The 15,716-nt window shown below is 51.4% G+C and overlaps 1 protein-coding gene across 4 annotated transcripts; it reads left to right on the top strand.

Moving 5' to 3' along the window:
* Window positions 1-2,332: 2,332 nt before the first annotated feature.
* KLF11 (KLF transcription factor 11) lies at window positions 2,333-14,581 on the top strand. 4 transcript variants are annotated; one of them, XM_005576577.4, is made up of 4 exons: window positions 2,333-2,819; window positions 5,789-6,058; window positions 7,151-8,096; window positions 11,990-14,581. In XM_005576577.4, exons 2-4 carry the CDS (start codon window positions 5,798-5,800, stop codon window positions 12,268-12,270), a joined length of 1,488 nt encoding a protein of 495 aa, XP_005576634.1. In that variant the 5' UTR covers window positions 2,333-2,819; window positions 5,789-5,797; the 3' UTR covers window positions 12,271-14,581. The 4 variants fall into 4 exon arrangements, with proteins under 4 accessions (XP_005576634.1, XP_005576632.1, XP_065383510.1 ...); XM_005576575.3 differs by lacking the exon at window positions 2,333-2,819 and adding an exon at window positions 3,249-3,450; XM_065527438.1 differs by lacking the exon at window positions 2,333-2,819 and adding an exon at window positions 3,880-4,044.
* The last annotated feature ends 1,135 nt before the right edge of the window (window positions 14,582-15,716 follow it).

Below are 15,716 nucleotides of genomic sequence, written 5' to 3'. Positions count from 1 at the left end.
GCTTTGCCGGGCAGTCATATGCAGTCTTTTTCTTTTGTTTTTCTTTTCTTTTTTTTTTTGAGACAGAGTTTCACTCTTGTAGCCCAGGCTGGAGTGCAACGGCATGACCTTGGCTCACTGCAACCTCTGCCTCCTGGGTTCAAGCGATTCTCCTGCCTCAGCCTCCCGAGTAGCTGGGATTACAGGTGCCTGCCACCACGCCTGGCTAATTTTTTGTATTTTCAGTAGAGACGGGGTTTCACCATGCTGGCCAGGCTGGCCTCAAACTCCTGACCTCAGGTGATCTGTCCACCTCGGCCTCCCAAAGTGCTGGGATTACAGGTGTGAGCCACCATGCCTGGCCATCTCATGCAGTCTTGCAGGGTCAAAGCAGACAAGGGTTGGCGTGTTCCACGCAGAAGGAATGCTGCCTAGAAACAGGAGAGTGGCATAACCTTGGGAGTACAGGGTTCTGTATTGGGTCACTGGGGGCAGGAAGGTAGCAGGGAAAGCAATTTGGGAAACTGGTCAGAAATGATGCAGGAAGTGCTGGCTGGAGCCTGGTTACAAAGACTCATGGGTTCCCGGCCACGGAGCCTGAAGTCAGTCCTATAACTGTTTGGATTCCAACTGAGGCTTGAATACAGGTTCAGCTCCATCTCTACTTCCAGAAGAGCATTCTGGCAGTAAGGTGATGGCAGATTGTAGGGCGTCTGGCTGGAGGGAGGGAGACCTATTGGGAGGCAGTGGCAACAATTCAGACGAGCAGGTGGTGGCCAGGACAAGGGCTGGCATGGGTGACATAAGAGTTTGAGAGGAACTGAGAAGGAAGAAGGGCATGGCATAATTGGCAGAAGAAAGCAACTGTGGGAAAGGGAGGAGGTAAAGGTGATGCTCAGGTTTCTAGATCAAGGAATAGGGTCTCCAGTTGTCCCCTTCAGAGAGGTGAGAAATCCAGATTTGGGTGGAATCTGAGTTCAGTTTTTTGTTTGTTTGTTTGTTCAGACTGAGTCTCTGTCACCCAGGCTGGAGTGCAGTGGTGCGATCTCAGCTCAGTGCAATCTCTGCCTCCTGGGTTCAAGTGATTCTCCTGCCTTAGTCTCCGAGTAGCTGGGATTACAGGCGCCCGCTACCACGCCCGGCTAATTTTTATATTTTTAGAAGACATGGGGTTTCATCATGTTGGCCCGGCTGGTCTCGAACTCCTGACCTCAGGTGATCCGCCCACCTTGGCCTCCCAAAGTGCTGGGATTACAGGCGTGAGCCACCGCGCCCGGCCCTGAGTTCAGTTTTAAGGACACAATTAGAGGTGCCCACAAGATGTTCAAGCAGGGAAGCTGCTAGATACCTTAGATTCGCTCATTCACCTATGTGGATGAATTACACAGCCAGGCTCCCTGGCCTTGGGAGAGTCCTTCTGATGGGGAGACAGATGATAAGCAAATAACTGAAGTAATGGAAAAGGGACAGTTCATGGAAAGTGTTGTGAAGGAAGAAAACAAGAAGGCCCAGGAGAAGGGGACTGGAGGTCTCCCCAAGGGTGCGTTCGCTAGAGGAGGCCTCTCTAGGTGGACTGCGGGTAAGAGCAAAGGGGACATATGGGGGAAAAGCATTCTAGGGAACAGCAGGTGCAAGGACCTGGAGACGGCAGAGGGGCTGGTGAGACAGGTGTCCAGGAGGAGGCCCAGGCTGTCCCTCAGGGGAGTGGGGAGAGTCGTGGGGCTGGAGACGGAGGGGCTGGGTCCCTGCAGGAGCTCACAAGCCACAGTGGGAAGCAGAAGCATTACGCTGAGTACAGTGGGAGCCACTGAGAAGGTTAAAGACCCCCGGGGGTGCTGAGTGGCAAGGGGCTGTGGGAGCTGGAGCGGACGGACGCAGGGAGACCAGTTGTAAGGCGAAAGCAGGAGGCCAGGCAAAAGAGAATATTCCAGTCTGTATCTAAGACTTAACTTTTCACATACACAACACCCTGCACCCCTGTCAGAGCCTCCGGGGTCTTCATGAGAGCGGTTTATCACGGTTCACTTAAACCCTCTTACTGTTTCAGGAAACACCTTCTCCTCAGCCTGCTCAACCCCTCTGCTCAACCAGAGTGGGCCCCGCAGGAACAAGTGGGGACCAGAGCCCTGCTCAGGTGAGTGGTGGGACCCGGCCTGTTCCCTTGAGCCCAGGCTTCTCTGGCTCAGAGCAAAGCCCCCGGGTGCTGGGATTCTCTCTCTGCTCCCACTCCCTGGATGTGAGCTTTTAAGGACGATTCCTCACTGCGGCCTCTGCCCTTTGCACTAAGCGTCAACACGCATCGCGGCTCAGCAAACGCGCGCGCAGTGGACAGACGGAGGGGTGACTCCTCCCTGAGCTGAAGGCTGCGGCGACGCAAATAAACAGCATAGTTCCTGCTCTCCATGAACCTGGCGCTGCAAACGTGGGCAAACCACACCAAGAGACGCCAGCAACCGAAATATAGGGAGAAAAAAAAAGGTGCCCTGGACACCAGGCTAGATCTCTCCTGCAGGCTCGAGGACTGCCCGGAGGGGGCGGCGTTTTCTCGGGGCCTGGGAAGAATGAGCGGGTTTCAGCGGGCGTCTTTTGGGTGACTGCCCGTCTCGGCTTCCCCTGACCCCGTAACAGAGCGGAAGAGGCCCAGAGACGCCAGAGGAGGGGCATCAGCGGACACTCAGGCCGAGAAGCTCTGACTCCGGGTGTCTGCAAAAATGACCGGATGCAAGAATGTCGCCTAGAACCAGCCAGCTTTCCGACCTCTCAGGTCATGGGCTCACTCCAAAGAAACGAAGGGAGAGTGACAGAAATAAAAACAACGAAAGCCGGGTTGAAGCCTCTAGGTGGGTCTCCGCTACCGACTGATTCAGCCGGTGGGGCTAGAGGAGGTTCCTATAAGCGCGGTCCCCCCTCCCCGCACCGAGTCCGAACCCCGCCCTGGGATTTCCCCAGGCGCCGCCGCCGCCGCCGCCGCGCCGCCTTCTCCGCCCCGCGCGCCCCCGCGACCTTTCCCTTACTTTCCAGGGCCTCAGGCCCCGCCCCTCTCTCCGACCAAAACACGTGCCGCGTCCCGCCCTGCCCGATCACGCCGCGGCCAGGCTCCGATCACGCGGCCCCCCGCGGCGCTCATTGGCCGGTCGGTCACGGGCCCGGTGCGAATTGGCTGGCGGCGGCAGGCCCCGCCCCGACGGGGGGCGCGGTGTATTTTGGTTCGCCTCCGCGCCCCGCCCCGCCGGCCGCTCCCTCCGCAGCCGCCCCGCCCCTCCCGCGCCGCGAGGGCCGCGCCGGGGCAGAGCCGCGCGGGCGGGCGAGGCGGGTGCCGGCCGCAGAAGCTCCGGGTAGCCGCCACCGTCGCCCACCGCGCACGTGCGGCCGCTGCTGCGCCGAGCTTACGCCCCGCGGCCGCTTTGTTGCTCCCGGCTGCCCGGCACGATGCACACGCCGGACTCCGCGGGCCCAGACGACGCGCGCGCAGTGAGTAGTGGGGCTGCCGCGGCTGGACTACTCGTCTGAGCGAGGGGCGAGGCGGGGGACGCGGTGCGGAACCCGCGGGCCTGTGAAAGCGGGAGGTGGGGCGTGCGGGTCCTCGCGGCGGCCGCGCCGGTGGGGGCCTGGGCGGGCTTTGGAGCCGGGCTGGGCGGCGGCCGCGCGGGGCGCGCCCGGGTCGGCGGGGGCGAGGAGGGGGCGTGTGCCCCGCGCAGCTTTGTCTTGCGCTTCCTGGGCGGCCCCGCCCCGCTGGCCCCGCGGCTATTTCCAGCCATGACGTCACCCCGGTCCTGTGAGCCGAACGGCCGTTGGGTGGGGGAGCGGCTGGCGGGAACGCGGCACGCGACCGTGGGGGCGGGGCAAGAGTTGCTGGCGGGAACGCGACACGGTCCTGGGGGCGGGGCAATAGCGGCTGGCGGGAGTGCCGCTCGGCCCTCGGGGCGGGGCAAGGTCCGGGGGCCCGGGCAACGACGGGAGGCGGAAGCGCGGCACGACCCGGGGGGCGGGGCAACGCCTGGAGGCGGGAACGCGGCACGCGAGCGTTGGGGGCCCTAAGCGTCGCGACCCGGGGACTTCGGGGAGGTATCCGTGGACGTGGGCCGAGTGTGGGCCTCGTGGTGTGCGGGCACTGTGGGCCGGGCCCCTTCCCGTCCGTGTGGTGAGCGGGCCTCGGCGCCGGGTTCTGTGACTTCACAGGGGGTTTGGTGGCGCAGCCTGCGGGACAGAGGCTGGGGATTTGAGGTGGCCTCGTCTTGTTTGATCTCGGGGAACCTGGGCAGAGGGAAAGTTTTGATGTTTTGGTGCATGGCAAATTGAGAGGAAACGTGTATCTTCGTACATTTAACGTTTCCTTTCCTTTTTCTTTTTGAGACGGTCTCTCGGTCTGTCTCCCAGGCCGGAGTGCAGTGGGTGCGCGATCTCAGCCCCCGTAACCTCCCTGGGAGGGAGGGATATTACTCCCTCTCAGAGTGATATCACCTTCTCACCCCCGGATTAGTTTTCTTTTGGAAGAGATCAGCTCATTCCAGCCTCTTCCTCCTCCTCCCCTTCCAGATTAAAGAGACGGTCTGTAATCCCAGCACTTTGGGAGGCCGAGGTGGGCGGATCACCTGAGGACGGGAGTTCGAGACCAGCTTGACCAACATGGGGAAAACCCCTCTCTATAAAAAATATAAAAATTAGCCGAGTATGGTGGTGGGCGCCTGTAATCCTGCTAGTAGGGAGGCTGAGGCAGAAGAAGCGCTTGAACCTGGGAGGCGGAGGTTGTGGTGAGCCAAGATAGTGCCACTGCACTCCAGCCTGGGCAACAGAGCAAGACTCCGTCTCAAAAAAACAAGGCTGGGCGCCTGTAATCCCAGCACTTTGGGAGGTCAGGGCGGGTGGATCGCCTGAAGTCAGGAGTTGGAGACCAGCCTGGCCAACATGGTGAAACCCCGTCTCTACTAAAAATACAAAAAATTAGCCAGGCATGGTGATGGACGCCTGTAATCCCAGCTACTCGGGAGGCTGAGGCAGGAGAATCGCTTGAACCCGGGAGATCAGGAGTTCAAGACCAGTTTGACCAACATAGCAAAAACTCTCTCTCTACTAAAAATACAGAAATTACCCAAGCGTGGTGGCGGGCACTGTAGTGAGCCGAGATTGTGCCACTGCACTCTAGCCTGGGTAACTGAGCAAGACTCCATCTCAAAAAAAAAACTGCAAAGAGATCCTCTCTGGGATCGTGGCAGGTTTACTTCCTGTCACCACCTGCTAGCCTTGGGACAGTAACAGATGACTTCTGCTCCGAATCTGTGGAGGGAACTGGTGGAATCGCCATGGGCCCTACCTGCTTGGGGCATAGAGGGAAGGCGCCAGAGTCCCTGAGAGCATCTATAGGGACACTGCTTTGGCGGCTTTGCCGCTTCAAAGAGCCATGGTCAGGGCACCTCAGCTACTGGCAGACTGACTAGATGGCCTCAGTGTTGGCTCCTCTTCCCTGGGCAGCTGCTTTACCCCAGCCACTGTTTGGCTTGCACCTCAGGAGTTAATTTTATTAATCATTTACCCAAGAAAAAGATGAACTTATTAGCCTTTTTTAAGAGTCAAGATTTTTGGTGGCAACACTTGCCATCTTAGTTCTGTCTTTGAAATGTTGGCTTAAAAGCCAAATTGTCATGAGCATTCCTTGAACATCTTTTACTACAGCTGGTGTTTGTTGCTATGGAGTATTGCATGTGCATTACATGCCTAGTGTAGGCCTCTGGTGTGCATATCCACATGCCCATCATGGGTGGCCTTTGTATTTCCCCTGCACTGAGAAGCCATTGTGTTGTGTCGCCTTTAGGTTGACATCATGGACATATGTGAGTCCATCCTGGAGAGGAAGCGGCATGACAGCGAAAGGTCTACGTGCAGCATCTTGGAGCAGACAGACATGGAAGCTGTTGAGGCTCTTGTTTGTATGAGCTCCTGGGGTCAAAGATCCCAGAAAGGTGACCTGTTGCGGATAAGACCTCTCACGCCTGTCTCTGATTCTGGGGATGTCACCACCACTGTGCATATGGATGCAGCCACACCTGAACTACCAAAAGACTTCCATTCTTTATCAACTCTGGTAAGAGGAGGTGGGAGAGGAGCATTTTTGTGAAATGACTAGAGTAGCTGAACTCAGTGTGTTGAATTCCTTCAGCTGGGCACGGTGGCTCAAGCCTGTAATCCCAGCACTTTGGGAGGGTCAGGCAGGCGGATCACAAGGTCAGGAGTTCGAGATCAGCCTGACCAACATGGCGAAATCTCATCTCGATTAAAAATACAAAACTTATCCCGGTGTGGTGGTGGGCGCCTGTAGTCCCAGCTACTCCAGATATCTGAGGTAGGAGAATCGCTTGAACCCAGGAGGCGAAGGTTGCAGTAAGCTGAGATCGTGGCACTGCACTCCAGCCCGGGCGACAGAGTGAGACTCCATTTAAAAAAAAAACAAAAGAACAAAAACACTCTTCATTCATTTCTGAAAAATGTGCTCTTTCTATGGATGGATCGTACCTTGCTATGTGGTTAATGTCCGTGGGATGAAACCTACAGATTAATGTGAGAAAGTGAAATTTACTTCCCCAGGGGAATCTTGGGGTGGAGCTTAGGTTCTCCTGGTGACCCAGCCTAGTATCAGGGTATGTGGGTAGCAGCTGGAGAAAGCATGTGCTTTGACATCAGATTGCCTTCGTTGAGTGCAGTAAATCACTCTCGTTTTTGGTTTTTTAATTTGCTGCATCTGTGAAAGTACTTGGAAAACTTGCATCTCAGCTTGGAGAAGTTGAGAATGGTAGGTTGCTAACAGAAGTGGAGATTGTGATTGTCCTGGGCTGGAAGCTTTCTCTGAAAAAAGAGTGTAGAAAGCAGATTTGGAGAGGGATGGGAAGGGCCTGTGGGTTGTCAGGAGGGTTGCAGAAGTGGTGGGCCTGGCGGCCAGGACCTCCTCTCAGAGTTCCCTGCATTGGGCTTTTGTGTAGGTTTGGGAGAGGTAAACACTGTGGGAATAAGCTGAGACAGCAAAGTGCCCCATGCGGCCTTGAAACCCACTGGGATGTTGAAAACAGGGTTAGCCGAGTGTGTAGATGATTCTGTGTAAAGGTATTGGGAGCATTGTGATGAATTAAGTCCCTTTTAAAATTTAAAGCAACCTTTTCACATGGTGCTTTTGTTTTTTAAGTGCATAACGCCTCCTCAGAGCCCTGATCTCATGGAGCCATCGACAAGGACACCTGTTTCTCCCCAAGTAACAGATTCCAAAGCATGCACAGCCACAGACGTCCTCCAGTCCTCTGCCATAGCGGCCACAGCGCTGAGCCGGGGCGCCGAGAGGGACTTGCTGGGTTTGGAGCCAGTGCCCAGCTCTCCCTGCAGGGCCATGGGGACCAGTGTGATCCGACACACTGGGGAGAGCCCTGCTGCCTGCTTTCCCACCAGCCAGACTCCAGATTGCCGGCTTCCTGACAGCAGAGAAGGAGAAGAGCAGTTTCTGGGACACTTTGAAACTCTACAGGACACACACCTCACAGACACTTTACTCAACACTAACTTGGTGTCCTGTCAGCCCTGCTTGCACAAGTCTGGTGGCCTGCTCCTCACTGACAAAGGCCAGCAGGCAGGGTGGCCTGTTGCAGTTCAGACTTGCTCACCAAAGAATTATGAAAATGACCTGCCCAGGAAAACCACTCCTCTGATTTCTGTCTCTGTCCCTGCTCCCCCTGTCCTTTGCCAGATGATCCCCGTGACTGGACAAAGTGGCATGTTACCAGCTTTTTTGAAGCCCCCTCCCCAGTTGTCTGTGGGGACTGTGAGACCCATCCTAGCTCAGGCTGCTCCAGCGCCTCAACCTGTGTTCGTGGGACCTCCGGTGCCTCAGGGAGCTGTGATGTTGGTCCTGCCCCAGGGAGCCCTCCCTCCGCCTGCCCCCTGTGCAGCCAGTGTCATGGCTGCCGGGAATACCAAGTTGTTGCCCCTCGCCCCTGCTCCAGTGTTCATCGCCTCTAGCCAAAACTGTGTCCCTCAGGTAGACTTCTCCCGAAGGAGGAACTATGTTTGCAGCTTCCCAGGTTGCCGGAAGACCTACTTCAAAAGTTCGCACCTTAAGGCCCATCTTCGCACTCACACAGGTAAGCACCAGGGCAGGTAGGGCATCGGGCACACCAGGAAGCACACTTTGAGCCGCCTTTGGGTGGGAGGGGATCGTGAGAACCCCTGGTGAAGGTGGAAGTGTGGCTTTTTCTTTGGTTCTGAAAAGCCTGCACAACCTCATAAGGGTGGGGTTGTTACCACAGCCATCAGGAGTTTGCATCAGAGCGCTCGCCCTGGAAGATAAAATGTAGTATAATTCTGTTACTGTGTCTTTTGGTAGCTTTTAGAGTGACTCCCAGTGCCCCCTTCTGTGCACATTGCAGTAGACGTTTCATGTGTTTTGTTTTTTTTTTTTTAAGAGAACATGCATTCACATTCAGTAAATGTATCTTACCAGTGTGACTCATGTTTATTGTGGGAAAAGGTCTGGCCAAACTATAGAAGAGTTCAAATTCTAAAATATTTTTTAAAAGAGTATAGTTTTCTTACCTCTGAGAGTAGTTTTTAATTTAAGTTGTGCAAGAAACTAGGCTGACCTAATGATCTCTCTGTTGTCTAACCAGCTCTGTTCAATAGAATTTTCTGAATGGTGGAAATGTTTGCCGTCTGTCCATTAGGGTAGGCACTGGCTGCTCACACTTGAAGTGTGGCTAGTGTGTCTGAGGAACTGAATTTTACATGTTTTAATACTTGAAGTTTAAATAGCTCCATGGGACCTGGGGCTGCCCTGCCGCCCGGCAGTGGTCTGAGTGTTGCTGGATAGAGAATCGCTTCAGTAGGTGAGGGCACCATTTCTCAGGGGTTTTGCGAGTTTGTGTTCTGTTGCTCTGATCGTGGTAGCCTCCACGTGTAGAATAAAGTGCAGTCTGGTGTTCAGACATTATAAGAGGAACTCTACCCCTCCATTCTCCTGAGTGGCTGTTTGCTTTGAGGATAAGGCCAAACTTGGCCCATGAAGTACTCGCCTCTGCCCATGCAGAAACAGCCTCCCCAACGTTCCGTGTCTGATTCCATATTTCCACCCTTCCCCCTTGGCCCTCTGCCCATCTCTGCTTACTGAAACCCTCGAGGGCCTTCCTAGGGTTAGTTACTGGATTGTTTCTCTATCTTCCTTCTTTGATCCTGGTGGTTTACTGTAGGTCTTACCATATTCTCCCTTTGTTTTGTAGTTATATACTTACCTCACCTGGATATATTCCTGGTGCTTGGTACAAGGGCCTAACACTAGGCAGTAAATGAGGATTGGTCATTTGCGCGGCATTTGGATGTGGGGCTGTGTCAGGGAACGGGACCTGCTCGCCACTCTTAACGGGCTGGTTGACTCAATGAGCTCTGCATTTCACCGGGACTCTCCAAGGGAACTTCACATTATACCAGAGCACAGCTTCCAAATTTGGGGAGGTGACTGAATGAGGTTTTACTGTTTATTCAGTTTTCCTTGGTAGAAGTACTGACAGAATGACCTGCAGTGATTGAAACAAGCTACTTCCATGTTTCCTAAAGTACTTCCAATTCAATGACAGGCGTTGCATGGGGACTCACGCCTGTCATCCCAGCACTTTGGGAGGCTAAGGTGGGCAGATCACGAGGTCAGGAGTTGGAGACCAGTCTGACCAACATGGTGAAACCCCGTCTTTACTAAAAATACAAAAATTAGCTGGGCCGGCTGGCACACGCCTATAATCCTAGCTGTTCAGGAGGCTGAGGCAGGAGAATCACTTGAACCTGGGAGACGGAGGTTGCAGTGAACGGAGATCGCGCCATTGCACACTCCAACCTGGGTGACAGAGCGAGACTCCATCTCAAAAAAAAAAAAAATGGCCAGGCATTGTGGCTCATACCTGTATTCCCAGCACTTTGGGAGGCCGAGGCGGGCAGATCATGAGGTCAAGAAATTGAGACCATCCTGGGCAACATGGTGAAACCCTGTCTCTACTAAAAATAAAAAATTAGTTGGGCTTGGTGGCACGCTTCTGTAGTCCCAGCTACTTGGGAGGCTGAGGCAGGAGAATCGCTTGAGCCTGGGAGACAGAGGTTGCAGTGAGCCGAGATTACGCCACTGCACTCCAGCCTAGTTGACAGAGTGAGACTCCGTCTCTAAAAATAAAAATAAATAACCATAAGAGTTCTGAAGAATCCCCTTCTTGTGCCATTTTGTAAGCTTGGAGTTTTGGTGAGAAGTAGAAACTGGGCAAGTTCACCTTGGATAAGATCGCTTTTTATATATATTTCTACTAACCTGAAAAATTTTTTTTTTTTTTTTTTTTTGAGACGGAGTCTCGCTCTGCCGCCCAGGCTGGAGTGCAATGGCCGGATCTCAGCTCACTGCAAGCTCCGCCTCCCGGGTTCACGCCATTCTCCTGCCTCAGCCTCCCAAGTAGCTGGGACTACAGGCACCCGCCACCATACCCGGCTAGTTTTTTGTATTTTTTAGTAGAGACGGGGTTTCACCGTGTTAGCCAGGATGGTCTCGATCTCCTGACCTCGTGATCCGCCCGTCTCGGCCTCCCAAAGTGCTGGGATTACAGGCTTGAGCCACCGCGCCCGGCCCTGAAAAATCTTTAAATTGGAATAAGGTAGAGTGAATGGATGCTACTTTTTTTTTTTTTTTTTTTTTTTGAGACGGGGTCTTACTCTGTCGTCCAGGCTGGAGTGCAGTGGCACGATCTCGGGCTCACTGTAAGCTCCGCCTCCCAGGTTCATGCCATTTTCCTCTCCTGCCTTAGCGTCCCGAGTAGCTGGGATTACAAGTGCCAGCCACCATGCCTGGCTAATTTTTTTTGTATTTTTAGTATAGACGGGGTTTCACTGTGTTAGCCAGGATGGTCTCGATCTCCTGACCTCGTGATCCGCCCACCTTGGCCTCCCAAAGTGCTAGGATTACAGGCATGAGCCACCAAGCCCAGCTTTGCTACTTTTTTTCTCTTTTTTAGACAGAGTCTCACTCTCTCCCAGGCTGGAGTGCAATGGCATGGTCTCCGCTCATTGCATTCTCGGCCTCCCAGGTCTGAGCGATTGTCCTGCCTCAGCCTCTGGAATAGTTGCAATTACAGGCGCCCACCACCACACCCAGCTAATTTTTGTATTTTTAGTGGAGACGGAGTTTCGCCATCTTGGTCAGGCTGGTCTCGAACTCCTGACCTCAGGTGATCTGCCTGCCTCGGCCTCCCAAAATGTTGGGATTACTGGCGTGAGCCACCGTGCGTGGACGGATGCTACATTTTTTATTTTTATTTTTTTGAGACGGAGTCTCGTTCTGTCGCCCAGGCTGGAGTGCAGTGGCGCAATCTTGGCTCACTGCAAGCTCTGCCTCCTGGGTTCACGCCATTCTCCTACTTCAGCCTCCTGAGTACCTGGGACTACAGGCACCCGCCACCATGCCTGGCTAATTTTTTGTGTTTTTAGTAGAGACAGGGTTTCACCGTGTTAGCCGGGATGGTCTCGATCTCCTGACCTCGTGACCTGCCCACCTCGGCCTCTCAAAGTGCTGGGATTACAGGCATGAGCCACCGCACCTGGCCGGATGCTACATTTTTAATTAATTTATTTTTGTTTTTTGGTAAAGATTGGATCTCACTTTGTTGCCCAGGCTAGTCTGGAACTCCTGTGCTCAACTGATCCTCCCCAGCCTCCCACAGTGCTGTGATTACAGGCATGAGCCGCTGTACTTGTACTTTGCCTGATTTATTTTTAAATATATTTTGAAAGATTAGCTTGAAATCTTTGCGTGCTAACATACCGCATTTTAAGTGTGGGAGGAATAAATGCCTTTTGGAGAATTTCTTGACCCAAATCATCCAATTCCAGAAATAATAAGATATCACTTTTTTCAGAGTTTGATGGATGTGATTTTAAAACGACATGAATTAATCCCTTGAATAAGGTGCTCAGCATTTCCTTTCTCTTTAATATGTGTTTTCTCACCTCATAGGGGAGAAGCCTTTCCACTGCAGCTGGGATGGCTGTGATAAAAAGTTTGCTCGTTCGGACGAGCTATCTCGCCACCGCAGAACTCACACAGGGGAGAAGAAGTTTGTGTGCCCGGTGTGTGACCGACGTTTCATGCGCAGTGACCACCTGACGAAGCATGCCCGGCGCCACATGACGACCAAGAAGATCCCAGGCTGGCAGGCAGAGGTTGGCAAGCTGAACAGAATCGCCTCTGCAGAGAGCCCAGGGAGCCCACTGTTCACCATGCCAGCCTCTGCCTGAAAGGTCCCCTGGGATATCACTCATGGGGTTTTTAGAAACCTTCTTTTCAGGAATTTCTCTCCCACTGCCTCACCCCCAAAAAAAATGGTCTTGGGGAACTAGGGGAAGATCGGGGAGCTGGTTTTGATGAAAGTATGTTAACTTTCCTTTCCACTTGGGACCCTGTTCAGTATCTTTTGTAGTTTCAGAAGATTTTTTGTTTTGTTTTTTTAAAGAAATGGTAGAAAATTTGATAATCTAAATCACCAGCATTCAAACAAATATTTCGGCAATAAAGTTTACAAAATGGATTTTTACGACCTTTCTATTGATGTTTTGTAGAAATAAGACAGGGTACTAATTTTTATACTGTTTTTTATAAAAATATTTATATTGTTGGTGCTCAAATCACCAATTTCTAGCTAGATCATTTTGCAACCTTCTTTTCAGCATTTAATAACAAAGTTTTTAAAAATGACCCATCTTTTAGTAAACTTGACATGTTATTCCACCAAAAAAATCACAAGTTATCTGGCCTTTGAGATCTTTTTGGAATTGGACCTGGTTGAATAAGGACCTCATAAAAGGGAAAAATAAATTTTGCAGTCAGCTTCTTCATAACATTGTCAAGGAAATTCTAGGCAATCATTCCTGTCACCCAAGAACTAGAATTTTGGTTGACTGGAACTAGTGAGCTGTGTCCCTGGTGTGTCATGAAGGATGGACCCCAGCAAGTAACGTGAGCCACTGGGCAGATCCCAGGGACCAGTACTTGCTGCAGGATCTAGTCTGTGTGTAATAGTCTTGGCCATGGCTCTGCTGAAAGCAAGCCATTCAGTTTCTTGTTTGTACCTAAAACACCAAAAAAGATAAACACTGAAATCCAGCCGCTTTGTCCATGGTCAGTTGACTCCTTTTGCTGTGGCTGCATCCATACTGCATTGTGGGTAGAGTAACTTCCCAGAAAAAAAGGAAATGTCTGCAGTGGTTGGATGAACTTTCTGCCAGAGTACAGCTTAGCTGAGGTGAGATTCATGTGCAGGCAGGCAGTGCCAAGATTCTGCTGCTTTTGTTTGCCAAATACTAGAAATGCAAGGAAATGCAAGTTACGCTAAATGGCGGTAATACTAGCCAACTGCGTTTCTGTTCATTTTGTTTGAAGGAAACTTTTTTGACCAAACAGAATATTACTTGGAATGGTGTGTTTTACAGTCTACCTAGAAAATGGACGTTTTTCAACTGTGTGAGCACGTCATAGATAAACGAGAGAATGTGGCCGCCTGTGTTCAAGAAGCCACTGACACTGGTTTTTGTTAAACATTGGAAGTTCAGGCAATGGAATAAATGTAGGAACATACAGAACATTGCACTAATTTAATTTGGTGGCCTGGGAATTTTTTTTATTGTGCAGTATGTATTTAAATTTTGTCTGTGTGTTAATTATTGGCATTTACCTTTATTAAAATGATGGTAAGGTGGAATATTGAGTAAAATTAGGTTTTGTGTTTTATTTTTTGTAGTCTGATAAAATCTCCACCTGGTCATTCATTGTATGTTACTTGATACCCATTAACTTGCCCCTTAGTATCAGCTGTTACTTGGCACACATGTGTTTTTCAGAGGTTTTCAGTTTGGACACTCCATAGGTGAGTGTCCTGTCATCGTGAGACAGTGCAGTTGCTGTCTTATGTTGTGCATAGTTCGTGTTTCCTCACCACCCAGTCCTTTCTCCTGCTCATCAAAATAAGCATAAACATTTTTGTACACTATAAATGGCATCAAATTTGGATATTTTTCTTAATTATGACATGCAAGGTAGTGTTAGTCCTGCTAGTATTCTGGTGGATAAGGTCTTTTGAGTATTTGGTTGCTTGTCACAGAACATTCTCCAAGTAGTGCTATTTCTAAAGAAGAGATACAGGTTGAAAATGGTTTTAATTTACACTTCCATTTCCTGATTACATTTGGAAATACTTTGTGTAAACCATCCCCCTTCCACCTCCATTTGTCTGTTGAAAGATTTTAAGTTGGAAACAGTTCCTGTCTGAAAACTATTCTGAGAACCACAAACCTTGTGTGTGGATTCAGCATGGAGCCCTTCAGCTGGCGGCTGTGGGTGCTGATGGCCGCTGGAGAGGCGGGCTCCCCTCGTGCACTTTATTGCCTGGGCAGTTTTGCTTGATCTTTTGTGACTTTGAGCCTTTTAAGTAGTTTGAATAAGACTTAAAATGTTTCATAATTATGTTTTATGTAACAGACTTTGACATTATTTAAATGAGTATGTAATGTAACTTTTTTCTTTGAATCATATAAAACTTGATTTTAAACTGGACATGTGTCCTGTGTCATTTAACTGTGCCTGGTGGCCTAAGTATACCTAGAGAGTTTTTGGAAGAGTCTATAAAATTCATGGTGTATTGGCTCAAACTAAACTCTCCTCTCTGTTTTCTGGAGTTTTATTGTGTTTCTTTAGGTTCTTTGGAGGGTCCTTTCCGGAAAAAAATGTGTGAAGAGCTGGGTGTGGTGGCTCACACCTGTAATCCCAGCACTTTGGGGAGTTGAAGCAGGAGGATCCCTTGAGCCCAGGAATTTGAGGCGGCCGTGAGCTACGATCACACCACTGCACCCTAGCCTGAGTGACAGAGCAAGACCCTGTCTCAAAAAGCCAACATGTGAAGTGGCCACTCTGGCAGTGGGTCGGGTCCAGGCAGACCCAGTAGTGTGCCGGGTGACCCTGTGGCCGTCAGTGCTCATGCCCTTTCTGTGTCAAGGGGTGGCTGCAAAGAGGTAGAATTGAAAGTGGTTTTCCAGCCACTCTGGAAGAAGTGCTTGGAAGTCTCTTCCATTATTTCCTTCCACTCCCGGCCCAAGATTACAAAGTACATCATGAAGCCACAGGCTTCACTCTTCTTCCTCCTTTTCCTTCCCAACTCTTGAAACTAAAGGCTGCCATATCTCCAGAAAACACAGCCCCTGGCCACCTCGGGAGATCTGATTTGTCCCTAGGGGGACCAGACCCTCACCACACAAAAGGTCTGATTACGGAGCCGCTTCCTAGAGGGAAGTATTAGAACTGCAAGTGTGATTATCCTCCTCGTGGCAACTGACAAGACTTTTCTCCTGCCTCTTTATTGCCAGGAAGGAAAAAGGAGAAAAAAAAAAAGGGGGCCACAGATTCTCTCTTCCATGGGGCGCTTGGTGACACTTCTTCGACAGCCTTAACGCTGTCCCATGTGTTCACATGTGCACGAGCGTGCGCCACTCCTGGGAACAGAGAATGCTCTCATGGATCCGCCAGTGTCAGCAGCAGGTGTCCGGGCAACGTGTGTGAGTGGGCGTAGCATTCCTTGGGGACAAGTGGGCCTAGGTCTTTGGAACAGCAGAGGAAAGTGTCTTATAAAGGGCTGTTTCAGGGAGGTGCAGGGAGCCTGAGCCAACAGCAGCCAAGGGATGAGGTCCCTGCCTGG

This window comes from Macaca fascicularis, chromosome 13 (assembly GCF_037993035.2).
Source record: "Macaca fascicularis isolate 582-1 chromosome 13, T2T-MFA8v1.1".
In the NCBI taxonomy this organism is placed as follows: Eukaryota; Metazoa; Chordata; class Mammalia; order Primates; family Cercopithecidae; genus Macaca; species Macaca fascicularis.
The sequence above is the reverse complement of the archived record's forward strand: the minus strand, read 5'-3'. Positions and strand labels throughout refer to the sequence as shown.